The 17,292-nt window shown below is 37.0% G+C and overlaps 1 protein-coding gene across 4 annotated transcripts in view; it reads right to left on the reverse strand.

The window, feature by feature from the left end:
- The window catches only part of RBMS1 (RNA binding motif single stranded interacting protein 1), a 144,018-nt gene extending 128,508 nt beyond the window's left edge, over positions 1-15,510 (reverse strand). For 2 of the 4 annotated variants that reach the window (XM_087881953.1, XM_034426106.3), the window contains exon 1: positions 15,388-15,510. Coding sequence is in view for 2 of the 4 variants with exons in the window: in XM_034426090.3 (XP_034281981.1) it covers positions 14,425-14,499 (75 nt within the window). In the remaining 2 variants the exon portion in view is untranslated. Of the gene's footprint in view, positions 1-14,424; positions 14,997-15,387 lie in introns of those variants that run through there. The other 2 variants (XM_034426090.3, XM_034426099.3) reach the window with 2 other exon arrangements.
- Between the last annotated feature and the right edge of the window lie 1,782 nt (positions 15,511-17,292).

Below are 17,292 nucleotides of genomic sequence, written 5' to 3' on the forward strand. Positions count from 1 at the left end.
CAAACCCATGAACAGTTCCAGAGGACATTTGGCAAGTTCCAACAAGAAACGTTCTGATAAATGACATGTAAGCCTTATGTTGGTACTTACACATAAACATAGGTGTGCTATCAAATTAACACTAAACGTCCATATAGCAGGCCAACTTTAATTCATTCGCACACATCAAAACACTTCCTTTTCTTTTGTAATTATTCAACTGCCCCTGATTTGCTGAGTTGCACTCTACAGAAGCTTCCTCTACCAGCTTCTGTAGTAATAAGGATTTATTACAGTAATACTGACAGCCTTTTATCTACTCAGGATGAACAATACAAGCACAAAGGAGAGCCATTAGCAGCTACTATACTAGCCACTGTCATTACAGCTGCAATTCTATATCAAATTATTTGGAAGTGATTTCACTGAAATCAATAAGACTTACTTCTGAGTCTAAGTGAATAGCTTTTCTCACAAAAGTTATGAATTTTTAAAAAGAATATTCATAGGCTGGGTTTTGTTTTTAAAAATATTATATTTAAGTTATTAACATTATTACTCACCTTATATTGATTAAACTGAACAGAATTTGGTCAAAGGTGCATGAATATAAACTGACTCCCAATGCTTAAACTGAATAGATTGCAATAGTCAGTCTAAGTACTATCATATTAACTTTAGTTGACTCTTCCCATTTCTTTTCCCAATTGTGAGAAATTCCAATAGAAAGTGATTCATAACAGACAATGTTCCTAACATTATTATTTCTCTTCTATTAAGAAATAACCTTGACAAAAGCTTGGCTTACTGTAATAGTCTATATAATTGCTTGAATTACACAGCCCTGTATAATGAAATATAAGAAACAATTCTATATTTATACAGCCTGTTCCACAACAAGAGAAGCTTAACAGTGTATTATACTGATTATTATTCCTTTTTTTTGCAAACGCTGTAATTTACCTAATCTTGAATAACTTCAATATACTTTAATACGTAATTCAAGTATTCCATTTTCTTTTACAAAATGCAACTCTCATACATTTCAATATATAATAGGAAATTTTAAGGAGTAATCCATATTGAATTAATGGTTCTCTTTTTGATCTCCAGGTGTGTTTGAGTGAATCCAACTACTGTAGTTTCATGTGGGCTCGTGACTTAATATTTCTATGAACTCAGATAATTGTGGTTTAATCAATAAACCATAATTAAATAAACTATACTTGGAATGTTGTGTGAATTCAACAAGTGTTCAATATAACCTCTTACTAAAATTTGTTCAAATTCTTGAAAATTATTTACAAAAATATGTAGAGAAATAGATTCTTCCATTTCTCATTTATATACAAGGTGGTAGGAATATCTTAGGGTATGTTTGTTTTATTGTTTGGAATTTTGGTAAGAAATCTGATACTCTACAATAAACTTACCAGCATGACTGTCACCTATCAATACGGTTGACATCAAATATAATTAAAGCACATTCAGTAAAAATGTACTTAGTAAAAAAAGATATTCAGTAAAAGGTATTAGTACTTTTGTCTGCTGATCTCTTATATTCATAAGGGACTTTCTTGGAAGGACAAATATGCTGACATTTATTTATACTTCCTATAGGGAGATGAAGTGAAAGAATACAGATTAATATTACAGTATGTGTAGTAGTTGAATAGATTATGGATATTGTTGAAAATTTAAAAAATAGAAGCACATAAATATCTTCGTATTTCATTATTATGTATTACTTGATTTCTAATTTCAGTATGTTCAGTCTAAAATATTATCTTCCTTTTAGAGAGCATAGAGGACAGTAACAAATAGCTGTTTTCTACTCCTGTTTATGTGAAAAAATCGAAGAATGTCTATCATAGGGACACAATGGCTGTCTTTTAGCAGCATGCTGACACAAGAAAATCATAGAACTATGTGGTTTATTTGTGCATTCTCCAGTACTAGGCAAATTTCCATAACCTTATTGTAAACACTCCATAAGATTTGCCAAGATCAGCACAATAAGCAGGCTCATGCTTTGTGTGCATAACCAAAAGCGACTGTTACTTCTTCTTTAGCATTTACATTTCTCTTTTTCTGAACTTCTGAATCTAACTTCATGCTTTTGACCAAATTTTTTTCTCTTATATGATTAAAATCTGCCACTTCAAATCCTAGCATAAGATTCTGTTTATATATGATAGCTTGAAAAAAGAGAAAAAATTTAAGTACCCGTTTCATTTTTAGCCATCCATCCCATTTATATAACCATCCATCTCATGAATGTAACTCTGGGAAGCATATAATAAAAATGGACCATCAAAAACATACATTAAAAACCATATCATAATGAAAACATTAGTAGTAGTTCAATGGACTAAGAGTGAGCATCTTTGATATTATGTACAATATAGCCATCTTACCAGTTTTCCGTCTCTCTGAGATCCCCAAACTGTGGAAATAACCATGTTTTAAGTGACTTCCAGAAACCTGGCAGAGATGTGGCCAATGTCACCTTACCTTGGATGCAAGTCCCATGACTAAATATTAATTTGCAAGGCAATGCATGGCAACATCAACCAAATTAAAACAGAATGCAGGTTTGTTACAGCAAATTTATTATGCACCTATTGGCAAAGTTCAGGGATACCGAGATGTATTTTGGTTGATATTCTTCCTTGCAAACAGGCAGTTTACCATACCTATAGAGTAGCAAAACAATGAAATGTAGGTTGTGCCAAGAGATAACAATATGAGATTGAACAGCCATTTGTCTGGAATGGTATAGGGCAGGGGTGTCAAACTGATGGCCCGCGGACTGGATGTTCCAATCACCCTTGAAGTGTTCTCAGCTTTAAACTGGATTGCTTTCAACTAATACCACAGTCCCTGTTAATGGTTGGAATGGTGCATCATGAACACAAGGTAACCTTCCCACCTCAAAGCAACTGTTTTGAATTCAATTCACTTTTCAGTCCTGAAACCTTTCCATTTAATATGAAAATATTCTGAAAACAACTTTATTTTCTAGCCAAAGAAAAGCAGACTTTCCAAATAAAGCATTTAAAAAGTTAAAATCAGATTAACTTCCATTAGTTTAGACTGTATGCTAAACTAAATTTACTTAGGGTTTCTTAAACAAAATTGGCTAGGTTCATCACCACTTAAAAACCATGGGTTTATACAACTCATTAGAGGCAGCAAAGCACATGATATCTTAATACAATATGTAAATCACCCAATGGAACTTCTCCCATCTAACTCCCATTTTGCAAATTATATTTGTCCTAATGGAGAGATGCTCAACTTTCCTCTGGAGTGCAAAAAAATAATTTAATGACCAATAACTCTCTTGTAAGTTGTTTGAATTTTTCAATGATAATACAACTTATTTCTCATTTCTAAAAATGCTTATCTTCAGGGCAAAATTAAGACTTTGGAGGGCAATAATGCCCTGTAATTGAAACTGACTCAAATATTATCAGATTTAACATTTCAATATGATCTGGAACCAATGCTGATAATTAAAATTTCAAAATAGTAAAACAAATTTCTAAAATGAATTTGCCCTATATTAAATGGATTTAGTGGTAAAGTACAGGTGAATTAAAATATTTAGACATAAACCAAATGTTATGTTCTGACTAGCTAAAAAGCACGTAACTTATATTCAGAAACAGCAAATTTTTAAAAACTGCATTCACTCAGGATTGCTGTCCTGTAGTCTTCGTTGTGGTGGCACAATGGTTAGAATGCAATATTGCAGGCTAATTCTGCTGACTGCCAGAAGTTCAATTCTCGCTCAAGGTTGACTTGGCCTTCCATCCTTCTGAAGTCAGTAAAATGAGGATCCAGATGGTTGGGGGCAATATGCTGACTCTGTAACTGCATAGAGAGGGCTGTAAAGCACTGTGAAGCGGTATATAAGTCTAAGTGCCATTGCTATTGCTATTTTTCTCTTTTTTTTAGAAATAAGAAATTTCTTTACCATTGTTAAATACAGTGCTAATTTTTCCAAACTACCTGAACTATTGTGGAGTGCAAACAAAATCTAAAGTATAACTTTTTCATCAAAACTTTTATTTTTTCCCTTTGAAACATTATTTCCCGAGATCAATTGGCATTGACCTTGTAGGTCTTCTGGAAGGGCTAAGATATGGTTTTGTTACCTGGTCTGGGACCAGTAATGGATACTGTATGGAGCCTGCAAAGTGGTTGTAATGCTAGCAAAATAGGTGTGCTCTCCCTGAAAATCATAGTTTCATGGTTTTGCATGGTTTTTAATTATTTTAATTAATTTAATTTTGCTTTTGTTGCTGTTTTTATTTTGTTGTATTCTTTTGTATATTGTTCAAAATCAGATGTGTGAGATGGGCGACTATATAAATTCACCAGATAAATATATATGGTAATAAAATCTAAATCAAATGTACCATTTATTTTAAATAAATGTCCTTTTAAAGAAACTTGTGAATTGTTGGCAGGGCCGGATTTAGATGAAAAGAGGCCCTAGGCTATTCCACTTATGAGGCCCTTTCACCTCCCATTTTTAAGTTTTTATGTTTGTTTATTAGTCATATGCGTAGAATTTCTCCTTATTTTCGGTTCACTGTTTTAGTGTTCACTGTTTTTAGAATAGTGTAATTTTAAATTTGCTAACAATTTGAATGTAGGCCCCTCTTGATCTTGAAGCCCTAGGCTGAAGCCTAGTTAGCCTATAGGAAAATCCGGCCCTGATTGTTGGGTGTCATAGGTATTTATGGCATGATAAAGCTAAGGTTAATGTAGATTTTAAAAATCACTTTGTTAGATATGCCAAATAGATATAAACTCAGGTTGTGCCCAAAAATACCTTTGTGGCTCTTAGCACAAGAAGCATTTTATGGGGGAGAAATGATAAGTAAATACAAATGGCTAACTTAATGTGACATGTTAGAATTTTGTTAAGGAGAATGCAAAATAAAATCAAATGAAGATTTGGCGACCAGAGGATACACTTGTCAATAGGTTTGTTATGTGTATTTATTAGAAAAAAATAAGATAGATAAAAGAACTTTTTGTTTTGACCATTATAAGACTGAATTTGAAATAGAACTGTCTACAAATGATGAACATATTATTGTTGAAAGGTATAGACATCTAATGAAATTTGAAAAAGAAGAATGAGAACAATATAAAATGGGCTAAAATGGGTATTTTGGTTACAAATGGAACATTGATAGAATATGTGGTTTATGCAATTGAAATTTATATTACAATGCTAAAGAGAATATTTATAACATGACACCGGAAAAATTGTCTAGACTGTGTAAAGGTCTTTCAAATGTATGTTGTCAATGTAAACAAGAGGGAACTATTTTCTTTATTCTAAATATTTAGTTTTTATCTTTCTTTTTAAGAACTTTAATACACACACACACACACACACACACACACACACACACGAATTGTAATTAACGACAGATTATATCTACCAACTGCACACTACAGATCCCTGAACATTGTACTTTACATACTAAAACAGTTGTAACAAATGCATAAAAGCAAGACATACACAATAGGAAGTCCTTCATTCAAAGTATCACTTAACCATGACCTCATTAAGTTGCCTTAGGCGTTACTCTCATTCTTAGCCAACACTATTATCCTGAAATAGTACTGGCCTCTTTTCCAGGGGTATGAAAATGTACAGAGCTAATGAATGGGAAGTGCTTTAGGTAGAGTATGGGAAATCTCAAACCTGTGAGAACAGGCTCTTCAAAGATCTCACCTAGTTCTCTGAGACTTTCTTCTTTGTTTCTGTGCTGATGGGAGTGGGGTGGGGGTGCTGTTGGGCTTCTCTTCTCCTTTACCAGAAACGAAGAGCCTCTGGGGGCCCAATTTAGATTGGGATAGGAAGGAATAGTATTACACAAACACCAATAATCAATAGGCTAAGGAGTACCGTAAAAATAGACTGAGTCATCAGCATTTAAAATAGTCATAACCCAAAATGAATCTAAATGTAATTAAGCCCATGGAAATCAGTGGGCTTAAACGAGCTAAAACTACATTGGAATTTTACCAGTATATATATATAAAAAAACCAGAAGTTATGTAGCTAATTTTGAACCGAGATAATTACTCATTATTCTCCATTAAACCCAGATATACCTCTCTAATCTAAAAATGTAGAGGTAAATCAGAGGAAACGTTGCTTTTAAAAATAGTACACCTTTTCCTCCCCACTCTACAATGCCATTATGGCCAACTGCTTGGTGAAAAGGATCACTGAAAAAGACTTGGGGAAAAAATCAGTGAAGGATATTGGACAAAGGCAAAAGAATCAACCCTGTTTCCTACTGCATAGCAAGGCTATCTCTATCTGCATAGGAAGACTCTCAGGAGAGTGAGGGGAAGCAGCTCCAGAACCTTGTTCCAACTGCACTGTGGTCTCTTCCCACCTGTAAGCCCTCCAATGTAGTCCAAACTTGTAGAAAGCCAATGTTATTTTTATTATAAGAGTATTGTAATAGAATCTTGCAAGACTGAATGTGCTTCCGTATCCCTCCCTTTATTTTCATGATACCTAGGGAGGGTCATGTCTGAGATGCTTTTTTAAAATTACATTTCTGCCCAGGGCTCAGATTTCTTTTATCCAACTGTTGTCTTGGTTGCCACTCTTCTGGCTAGGGAATTCTGGGAGTTGGAGTCCCCATATCTTACAGTTGCCAAGATTTACAAACACTGCACTCAAGTAAGAGAAAAATTACAGAAATTCCTGGCCTCAGCTAATATTTGACAGGCTCAATTTACATCAACTCCCAATAAAGAACTTTCCCCCTCTAGAAAAAAATCCCTTTGTTCAGCTAAAAAATGGTTGTTCAACTTTGGTATGAGGAAAGAAGAAGAGCTGTTGAACAACTTTGATTGTATAATTGCATTTTACCCATAGCATCATTTATCTTTTCCTCTGATGTCACTAATACCAAGTACAAAAACACCTAGGCAAATTATCACTCTGTGGCTGCCTCTCTGATTGAGCCAAGACACTATTTTCAAAGATTTCAAAACCCACTCAAATCAAATATGTAAGGATAAACATCAATGTTTTTATGACCACTCAGGAAGTGATTTGAGCTTGAAAGCTCTGTTTCAACAACCTAGTCAGGACAACCTTGAAGCTTTCATTTTGCACACTGCTTCTTCAGTGTAAGATAGAGTAATGAAATCTTCCTGAATGCTTGAGATATACTTCCTATTATATTGTGCTTTTAAAGTAACAAATACAATGCAAAAGAAAGAGAAATCCAAAACTGAAATGGGTTTTTAGAAAGAAAAAAACAATGACAAATTCACAGTTCTTAATTATGTCTATCTATAAAGGCCATGGATTCAAATGCTACACTGTAAGTGAAAATGAGACAGAAACTGTTGTAAAATTGTCCTTTTCCAGGTAACTTTCTTAGTATTTGTAATGAAGGATTAATTATCAGCTATCTGCAAGCAATGAAACAATATAGCCAGAATTGTAATCACTTCATAAATAATAACTGGTTAATCTCATAAAAAGAAAAGGGGCCTCTTTATGTTTTATTCACATACTATAATCAGTTTCACAGAGAGTGAATATTAATTCACTGCACATAAGAATCAATGTTGCACAGTTAAGCACAACATTTATGGTTAAGTCCAGCTATTATATAAAATATATTCATCATTCATTATGTTGTCAGCAATTGTTTAATTACTTTTCATGGTTTAGTGCATACAGAGTAGTTCTATACCACCAATGTAGCCCATGCTTCAGCCAAGAAGAAAGTCAATAAGATGATGAGTGGACCATGATCGGAATTGATTAACAGTTCTTACTGATGTACTTCCTATATTAGCTTCCTTTGCTAAATAACTGATCCAAGGCATTCAGCCCTGGAGACAATTTGTGTTGGGAGCTCAAGTTTTAAACACTAAGCTTCTTCCTTGTGAATTAACAGATACTTTTGCATCACTTGGTAGTCTCAGACACTCAAGATATATTTATATAATGGGCAGCTGAGCTTGGAAACTGTTAGCTCACTCCTGTCTAGCCTCAGCCCTTAAAACCTGTATTATTTCACCTCTTGTCCCAAACCATGACAAATATCCTTGGAAAAAGTAAAAAATATATTTGAGTTTCTTTTTGTTTTTAATCCTTATGCTTTGTTGCAGGACATGGCATCACTGAAGAAGCCTCAGTATGTAATATCAATACATTAATATTGTAGACAAATAAATAAATAAATATAAATATTGAAAATACAAAATAATCTAAAATTTTCTATTATGTTCCAGAATCATCTAGGAAACCTGGCTTCATTCTAAACACTGAAAAAAACCAAACAGAATACAAAACATAGAAAATACATTTAATGTACCATTTTAAAGAAACATCCAAGAAGTTGAATTTTCAGTTCATCACTGCTAAAACAGTAAAATCTGCAAGAAATAAATGGGTTGCAGAACACTGTTACTACAGAAATATAGCTTGCATTGTGTACTTCTTGTGACAATATTAGCAAGGGAAAGTGTATTAGAAATCACTGATCATTAAAGTTCAACAGGACCAGCATTTGAAATAATTAAGAAAGTATTTAGAATTACAATCATCATCCAGTCCAACTAGACAATATTTATTTATTTATTAAATTTGTGTGCCATCCATCTGATCTAGACTTTGGGCAGCTTGCAAACAGCAAAACCACTAAACATTAAAAGGGATAAAGCAATAAATTACAACAATAATAGTGCATCATTATTTCTAGAGATCTTTCAGCAAAATTGTCAAATAAACTATAGGTTTTTAAAAGATAACCGGAGAAAGAATTGGTACAAATGAAGGTAATAGATTTTGAGAAAGGAACCACATAAATTGGATTTCATCATTTCCCTGAAGACCGAAGTATCTTTAACTTGTAGGTTCAACAGGAAAACCTCATCTACCTAAAAAATCTTACACTAAGAAACAGAAGAAGAACCACACCACAGGGTGCTTACAGATTAAATGAGTGAAATGCTAATAAGCAATCTGGTACAAAGACAACAAATGACCCCATCCTGACCTTACAGCAATGAAACAATGGATAATCTGGTCAGATTTCAGAAACTTATGATTTTGATGCCTCAAAGAGAACTTGTGCTATTCCTTTAAGTACCTCTTTTAAGAATAAGGTCCTGAGAAAATGGAAGTGACCCAGTGATTTATTAAGAAATCTGACTTAGCACAGTGTCCCTTTAAACACAGATGCTTCACCCCTTACCATTGGCAGATCACAGCCAGATACAGTCCTGCACAATAAACCCTATTAATTTGGGGTACAATAGCTATATCAAAATAAATCATTCTGTTATAATGATTAATAATCTGGCATGTAAGGAAATGGATTGTATCTAATTCTGCTTGGCTATTGAAAGAATGAACAACACTGTAATATTATTCTCCTGCCTTCCCATTCCCCAAACCATAGAGGTCTAGGGAATGGTTCCAGGAAAGAGATCAAAGAGAAAGGGAAACTCCTGCTGTCAAGCAAATTTTTTCTTAGGTGATATTAGGTATAGTTCCTTTTTGAAAAATGAAGTTTCAGGTGAGAAAGGCAATAGGTTTCATCAAAATATTCTCAGATTGTTTTAAAGCTGATAGTAATCAGAAATGCTGTTGTACAAGTAGCTATCCAAGAAATGTTTATAGTTTTTTCAATTGATTTGTTCTATTCATTCATTCTCCAGATCAACATCAGAGAAAAGTTCCTGAATTCAAAATAGTTACCCCTCTCCATACATTAGAGCAACTATTCCTATTGCTCCTGGTAGAGTATTTTGCCATAGCTTTTCCCCTAATGTGATGAAATGAAATAAATTATAAAGTATTACATTTCTGTGATAAATCTTGCTCTGCCTGTAGTTGGTCCACATTCAAATGAGATTCCCAGTCAACATTTCTTCTAAAATAAATTGTTAAAAGTATTTCTTGTAAAATTTTAATTTAAGAAATGGTTCTAACATTAAATTCTCAAAGCCATGTGTGTAAGGGTCCTTGAACTTTCCACATTATGATGTAAATATTGTAGATGTATTCTGGAACATAATTCACTTTGCTTCTTTCAAACTCTTTTATACAATCAATACAATAAGTTTAAATAAGGAAAAAAGGGGGTTAATTGTTATATTGAAACAAAATGCTACATTGATATAATTATCTTATTCCAGAGATCATGTGGTGCTTAGTCTCAGTGTGACTAAATGATTAATTTTAAATTTTATGTAACTATGAAGTTACAACTCAACATATTTAATGATGGAGTTAGTTTATGACCATAAGATAAGAAATTAGAAAAATATGCTAAATATCTCTTTAAATAGGAATGCTGGCCTAACATTTTCCCACTGAATATTTTGCATAGATGCCTGGAGCTGCTAAAATAGGCAGCATACTAATGTGTGTGTGTGTGTATGTATGTATGTATGAATGAATAATAATTAGGAGACCACAATAAAAAATGTAGCTGTCCTTTAGGTAAGATGGGATACTCCTTTTCAGCTACTATTATGTAGCTTTACTTTTTAAAAAAATATTTAGAGAGATGTACAGATTTGCTATATAGATATCAATGTTTACAAATGGCCTATATTGAATATTAATGTGAACACTTGTGTTTTATTGCAAAATTTAAGTTGGTTCACAGTAACGTAACTATTCTGAGAAGAATCCAGCCAAAGATAAATCTTATTAACTTCAAGAAGAAAAATGCAAGCATACACTTAGTTTTCCAATTGAAAAAGGTCAGATTTATGTCTTAATCTGTGAATTGTCAGTAATAAAATCATTTTGCTTCCCAATAACTTACTAAAAATGAATTATCTCCATAGGGATGAATTCTTATTTAACTAACTCCTTCTATTATGAGGAAAGTCACTGTATCCTTAATCCACCAAATTTACTCTTTAAATTGGAGACAGGAATACTGAATCATAGCAAGGTCTACAGCTCTCTGCTTTCATCCAAACTGAAGAAATAATTAAAATGTTTCATGACTATTTGCAATGAAATTATTAAAAATGGAGACGGAATCATTCCAGCAGCTTCATATATTTTAAATAGGATACAGTCTTAAAATCACTAGAAAATACAAATCCATTGTATTTTGGTTGAAATTGGTAATTGCTCTATTCTACAAAATTAAAATTCTTTGAACGAAACCCAGATTTCTATTGGCCATAGGTTGCACATTCATTTGTTGTTTTTATTTTTATAGCTACAGGTCATATTCACAACTGATATGACTCTACACACTGGAAGTCACTTCTTAATTTGGTAGTGGAAAGAGGAAGAAGCAACTTACGAGCTTACTACGGGCATATGATTGGTCATTCTGAGATGGGCTAGAGATCTGTCTTTGAGTAGATCTGATATCTGATATTTAAGTAGATCATTTCCCTGCAGCCTACAGCTCTGTAGGGTTGGGCATTTCCCTCATTTTTTCTCTCTGCTTAACTGTAGACATGGAGTAGTTGCTATGCAATTTTATTTGGAACAGCTTTCAAAAAGTTTATTAAAATTTATCTCAATATAATATGTAACGCATGTGGAAGCTTACTGATGTGTGACAAACCTGAAGGCACCGAAATTAATGGAGCTTATTGCTGGGATGTCTGTCCATTTTCAGCCACAACTGTCTCTAATTTGTTGTCTTTCCTGCATTCCCCTCCTCCCCAGACAGAATCTCACTGAAATGGGAATTGTGAACACAATCATCCTATGTACCATAGTAGCTCACATACGTAGGTTAAATGGCTGTGTGTACCTCTTTTATCAAGCAAAGAGATAAAGACTATAATTTTAATAGGGATGATTGCAATACATGTTTTGGAGATGTCATTGACTGTAGCATAAATCAATATTAAATACTTTATAGAGGAAGCACATTTTCAGAAGATGGTCCTTAAGGCTTTTCTCTAGATGATATCCTAATTACAAGTGCAAGCTTATTACAGTTTCTCTCTTCAATTATTTACAGTGCAAAAAGATAAGAAAGACTGCACTAGCCATATTAAAATATGTATGTAGTTTCTTTACTGTTACCGTAATGGCATACAAAAATGAATTGGAAAAACATTCTTGTGCAAAAATGTGGCTTTATTTACCTATATTTTTAAATTAATTTTTCATAATGTGGCATGTTGGAAATTATTGTGTGTGTGTGTGTTTTCAAATGACATATAGGCTTCTAGTTTGCATTGCCATGTAGGAGCTTAAGTATATACCACCCACACTGATGTCAAATCGCATGTCATTTATGTATTTGAATTAGTGTATTACTGAAACATTATCAATCCTTATAAAATGTTTCAACCATCACTTCAAAATTCAAAAGGTCAAAAAAAAAACAACAACCTGCCAACGTATTTTATACATGAGTCTACTTTTGGTGGAAATGTTATGATTCACAACTTGATGTGGAGCAATTCGATTTCAGATGCATACCTAAATTTGTCGAGTTCAAAGTGAAAATATCTTGTTACTACAAAGGACACAAAGTAAAAGAAATCCACGCTTCTTAAAATGAAAAGCTAAGAACCCTCTAAGGGGGAAACCCACAATTGCTAGAGGAACTCTTAAATACTCTCTACTCCCAACAACCATAAACTCAGCATTTTTGCCACTCATAATTGCTTCATTTGTAATTCATATACACATGGAGGAAAGCTTTGGTTGTAATTCTCACAATCAAGATAATTTACAGATAATGATACACCTTAAATTGGAATGTAGCTGATATAGCCGTGTGATTAATCACAGATTAATATAATGAACAGTACTGAATGCTCTGCTTCCAGATGACTACGGTAGGTATGTAGATAGGTAGACAGGTCAGTCAGTAGGTAGATAGTTAGGCAGATGATAGACAGACAGATAGAAAGACATATCATTTATAGAGCATTTTAACATTTACTGATGGGCCTAAGATTTGAATAAATGTATTTTTTAAAAAGCTGTGATAATGAATCTTCATTTCCAGTGCTGTATTAATGCAATACAAGAACAAGAATGTACTACACATGTCACATATAGTGTGCATGCATGTTGCACGCAGCGCTGTTCACTGGAGAACACTTAGATATCAAATATTCCAGACAGAGGATGCAATCTCCCTGCATTTGCCAGATTTGCAGCATGATTTGCCAGAGCAGCTACACTGATCAGCTTTGGACATTCCACATGCATCCACAGACACATACCAGAGATGTCAAAGATCTTGGGAAAAATTAACGTATCAACCTCCACTTCGTTTTTCTTTTTAATAATGCGGAGAAAGCAAAATGTATGGCAGAGATTCTGGCAACTAAATTTAATTTTAGACAAGCCAGTTAAACGTTACCTTTTCCAAAAGCAGATTTTGAAATTTGCAGAACAAAACATTCCAGGACCAGACTGCTTACATAGATGCTTTCAAAAAAAAAATAATTTTGTTATTTAATTATTATTTAATTATTTGTACTTTCATTGTCTTGATCAAGATGGATGATTTTATTATTTAAAATAAAACTCAGGGTTCCTTGTGGTATGTATGTACATACGTATGTATGTACGTTAAATATTATCTCTCCTAATCCAACTAGTTCCCGAGTTTAAAGTAGTTGCTGGTTAGTTGAAAGTTATGATAAGAGAGAAAAAGCAATAAATTGTGGATACGGGATAATAAAACTTAATCCTGTTATTTCTGCTCAGAATACAAAACCTAATGGGAAGGAAAAGGAAGGTTTCATTACATTCTCAGAGCCAACAAAATGCCTATCAGGACACTGATCTCTATTTAACCCTGGGGAGGGGAGGAGAGGAGCAACTGGGATATGTATCGGAAGGAGGGGAGGAAAAAAATCGAATTATCTCCGGGCGTAGGAAGAAAGTGTGGGGGGAAGGGTAAGAATGAGCAGGGGAGGCAGTTGAGGGAAGGGGTCAAGAGTCAGAGAAAAGGGAATGGCTGGGAGGTGACCGTGAGGACATCAGCCCGAGGAGGGTAAAGGAGGCAGCTCGGGTGCTCTCAAGACCCCGGCGCTTCCACTCGAAAGCCTGCTACATTTCATTTCTTTCTTTCCTTCCCTAGCACACAGACACACACACACACACACACACAATCACGTACATCCTAAAAGGGAACAGGCGAGGCAGAGTCAGGCTGCCGGCGTTATGTGCGCGCCCCCAACAGGGAGCGCGCCTGTAACCCGATGCCACCCTAAAAGCCCCCTCCTCCCCGCCCCAGGAACCCCCCTCCTCCCTATTCCTCCTTTCCTCTTCCTCCGAGGCTATAGTTAGCAAGACTGCAAAGGGTAGCCCAGCCCAGCCCAGCCCTACCCTACCCTACCCTGCCCTCCCCCGGTGCCCTTCTCTCTGGCAAGAAAAGAAGGCGAGAGACCCTGCCCGGCGACCGCGCACCATACCTTCGCCTGCAGATACTGGGGGTAGTAGTAGGTGGTGTACTGGGGGTACATCTGCTGTTTCCACACTTTGCCCATGAAGCTGGAATAAGGGAGCCCGCAGCGCAGGGATGAGGGAGGGCACTTGACCAGAGGGAGGGGGGGGGAGAGGAAAGCGATGGCGAAAGGGAGGGGGCTCGCGCTCGTTCCCCTCCCCGCACGCGCCTGCTCGCTGGCTCCCTCGCGCTCTTCCCCTCTCGGGCTTCTTTCTTCCCGACGGCGACGGTCTGTGCGCTCCCGCTTTCTCCGCCGAGCCCAATCCTCCTTTCCTTTCCTTCTCCGACTCTCAGAAGGCGGCTGCGGTGGGAGCAGCGGCAAGAGAAGGGAAGCTGCAGAGGGCACCAAGGACAAGAGCGTTCGCTCGCTCGCCCCTCCCTCTCTCTCTCCCTCTCTCTCTTTCTGTCCGGGGACTCGCGCGGGCACGAGCGCGCGCCCGCTGCAAGAGTTTTTTTTTTTTTCCCTCCCCCTCTTTCCTTCCCCCTCACGAGAGAGGGAGCAGCGCCCGGTCGGTTCCGAGCGCCGCCAGGGAAAGCGGTCAAGACAAGTGCGAACTGCGGATGCGGCAAAGGACTCCTTGCCAACCAAAGGGGCGAAGGAAAGCGGGAGGCGGGGAGGGAAGAGAGGGAGACCAGAACGGCTGAGGAAAAGAAGGAGGGATTGAGAAGCAGGCCAGGGAGGGGAGAAGGGGAGCGGCGCGCGCGAGGAGTGGGGCGGCGCTTCGTCCCTAGTCTGGGCTCCCGGGGGTGGGATGGGCTTCTACGAGAGGGGAGTCGGGGGAAGCCGCTGCGGCAAACACGGGGAGAGCAGATCCGGGCGCGAATACTTTGGCGGGGAGGGGTGCGGGGGTGGGCATCGACGCGGCGCCGGAGGACTCAAGAGGCCCCTCGACAAAAGACCGAGCGTGAGAACTCGCGGGTTCGGACTCACCAGCTCTGCCGGAGTCGTCTGAAAGAGGGATTGGAAAGGAATGGCAACTATAATTGCGACCCTCGCCCGGGTTGGAAATCTCCCAGCAGGCGGAGAGGGAAACTCCTCTGCTTGGTTGCCTACCGCGATTGCTCCTTTTCAGGCTCCTCGCTGTAGGACAGTAGGCGGATACGTATCTTGCTGGCTCTTAGAAAGAACTCCCGTTGCCTCTTGTCACTGGTGCAAAATTGATGGGGCCTTAGCATTTTCCCTGGGATTTTACAGTGCGGGTTTTTACGATGCTGCTCGAGGAGACTTGTGTGTCTTTAAAAAATGTTCTTTTAGAGGGGGGGCGGGGGGCGGCCGTCTTTTTCAGAGACGTACAGCTTGTCCTTTTAAGCGGCTGGTTTGGGATGTACATTGACTGATGTACTTGGGGCACAAGCGGGAAAATTAGAGTTACTAGTTTAGCAGTTGGTAGAAGGTTTCTTCCTTTCGATTTCCCAACCTAAAACTCAAGAATGGGTTCCAACAACCATGTGGAAGAGGCCTTCACCCTGCCGCAGATAGGCAGTGGCTAAAATGATGATGGTTGATATGATTGTACAGTGTGTCTTTTCCCATGATATTTTCTACAACTTAATGGGGATTTCCCATCTCCAAAATTCATCTCACTAAATCCCTTGTACAACTGTTTCAGAGTTACTTTTTTTAGGCTAATGTTCTCTCTATTCCTAACTAAACATCATCCTTTTTCTTGGGTGAGTGAATAAAGAAGATAACCATGAGATATGCTTCAACACTGAGAAGCTTCACCAGACACATGCTAACAACTGGAAAAGAGAAAGATGACACACCACATTTACATGACATTAGAGTCCAGTAAGTTCCCTTGGGACTGAATTCTGGGTATGCACTCACAGAGCTGGACTTCTGAAAGGTTTAAGAGCAGAGCAAGAAATACGAAAAATGGCTGTAACCTGGAGAACCACTGGATAAATAGTTGATTATGAACAGAGTTATATGGCTGGAAAAGAAGTTGAAAAGAGAAATAGAACTGGTTATTAAAAGTGTGTTATAAAGCAGGGGTCTCCAACCTTGGTAACCTTAAGACTTGTGGACTTCAACTTCCAGAATTCCTCAGCCAGCAAAGCTGGCTGAGGAATTCTGGGAGTTGAAGTCCACAAGTCTTAAAGTTGCCAAAGTTGGAGACCTCTGTTATAAAGTTTTCTCTTGAAGAGAAAGAGAAGAAGACTAATTTAGATCATACATCTACTGCATATCCAAGCAGTATTTAAATGTATAAAACGGCCAATAGAAAGATATGGATTTTAGATAAAGTTTCCATTATGCTATTCTTTAATTGCATTGGAACAGTGAAAAAGGTGTGAAATCACCATCACTGAGAAATGATTACTGATTTAAGATATTTATGATCCCATAGTCTTATGTTCCTTATGTCAACCCTGAAGCTGATCTGGCCGGAGCTATCTTGAGGCTTCAGTGCTGCCACACTGGAGCGAGGGACAGGGAGAGGGGATAAGAAATAGCTGGGGTTGTGTAGTCAAAATAAAATGCTTTCTCTTGGGAACCAAGGACATTTTCACATTCTTCCTGGCTGGAGGAAGGAGGAGTGATGTCACCAGACCAGCAGGAGCTGCATTGATTGGGCCATGTGACTTAATTGTTGGGGATTGAGGGAATTTTTTTTAATTAGGTGAAAACCAAGGGACCCCCTCAGAGTTGGTTTTCACCAGAAAATACGTTTTCCAATATGATATTTCCAATATGATATTTCCAATAAAGCTATTCTTTGAGGAATTCATCTGCCTCAGAGTTTTTGCTTGCAATGGATCTATTACTTGGAACCCTGATATCTTATTTATCCCGCTCCCAAGTTCAAGAGATAGTAAAATTTATATCCCA

This window comes from Pantherophis guttatus, chromosome 1 (genome assembly GCF_059756535.1).
Source record: "Pantherophis guttatus breed Tessera chromosome 1, ASM5975653v1, whole genome shotgun sequence".
NCBI lineage: Eukaryota > Metazoa > Chordata > Lepidosauria > Squamata > Colubridae > Pantherophis > Pantherophis guttatus.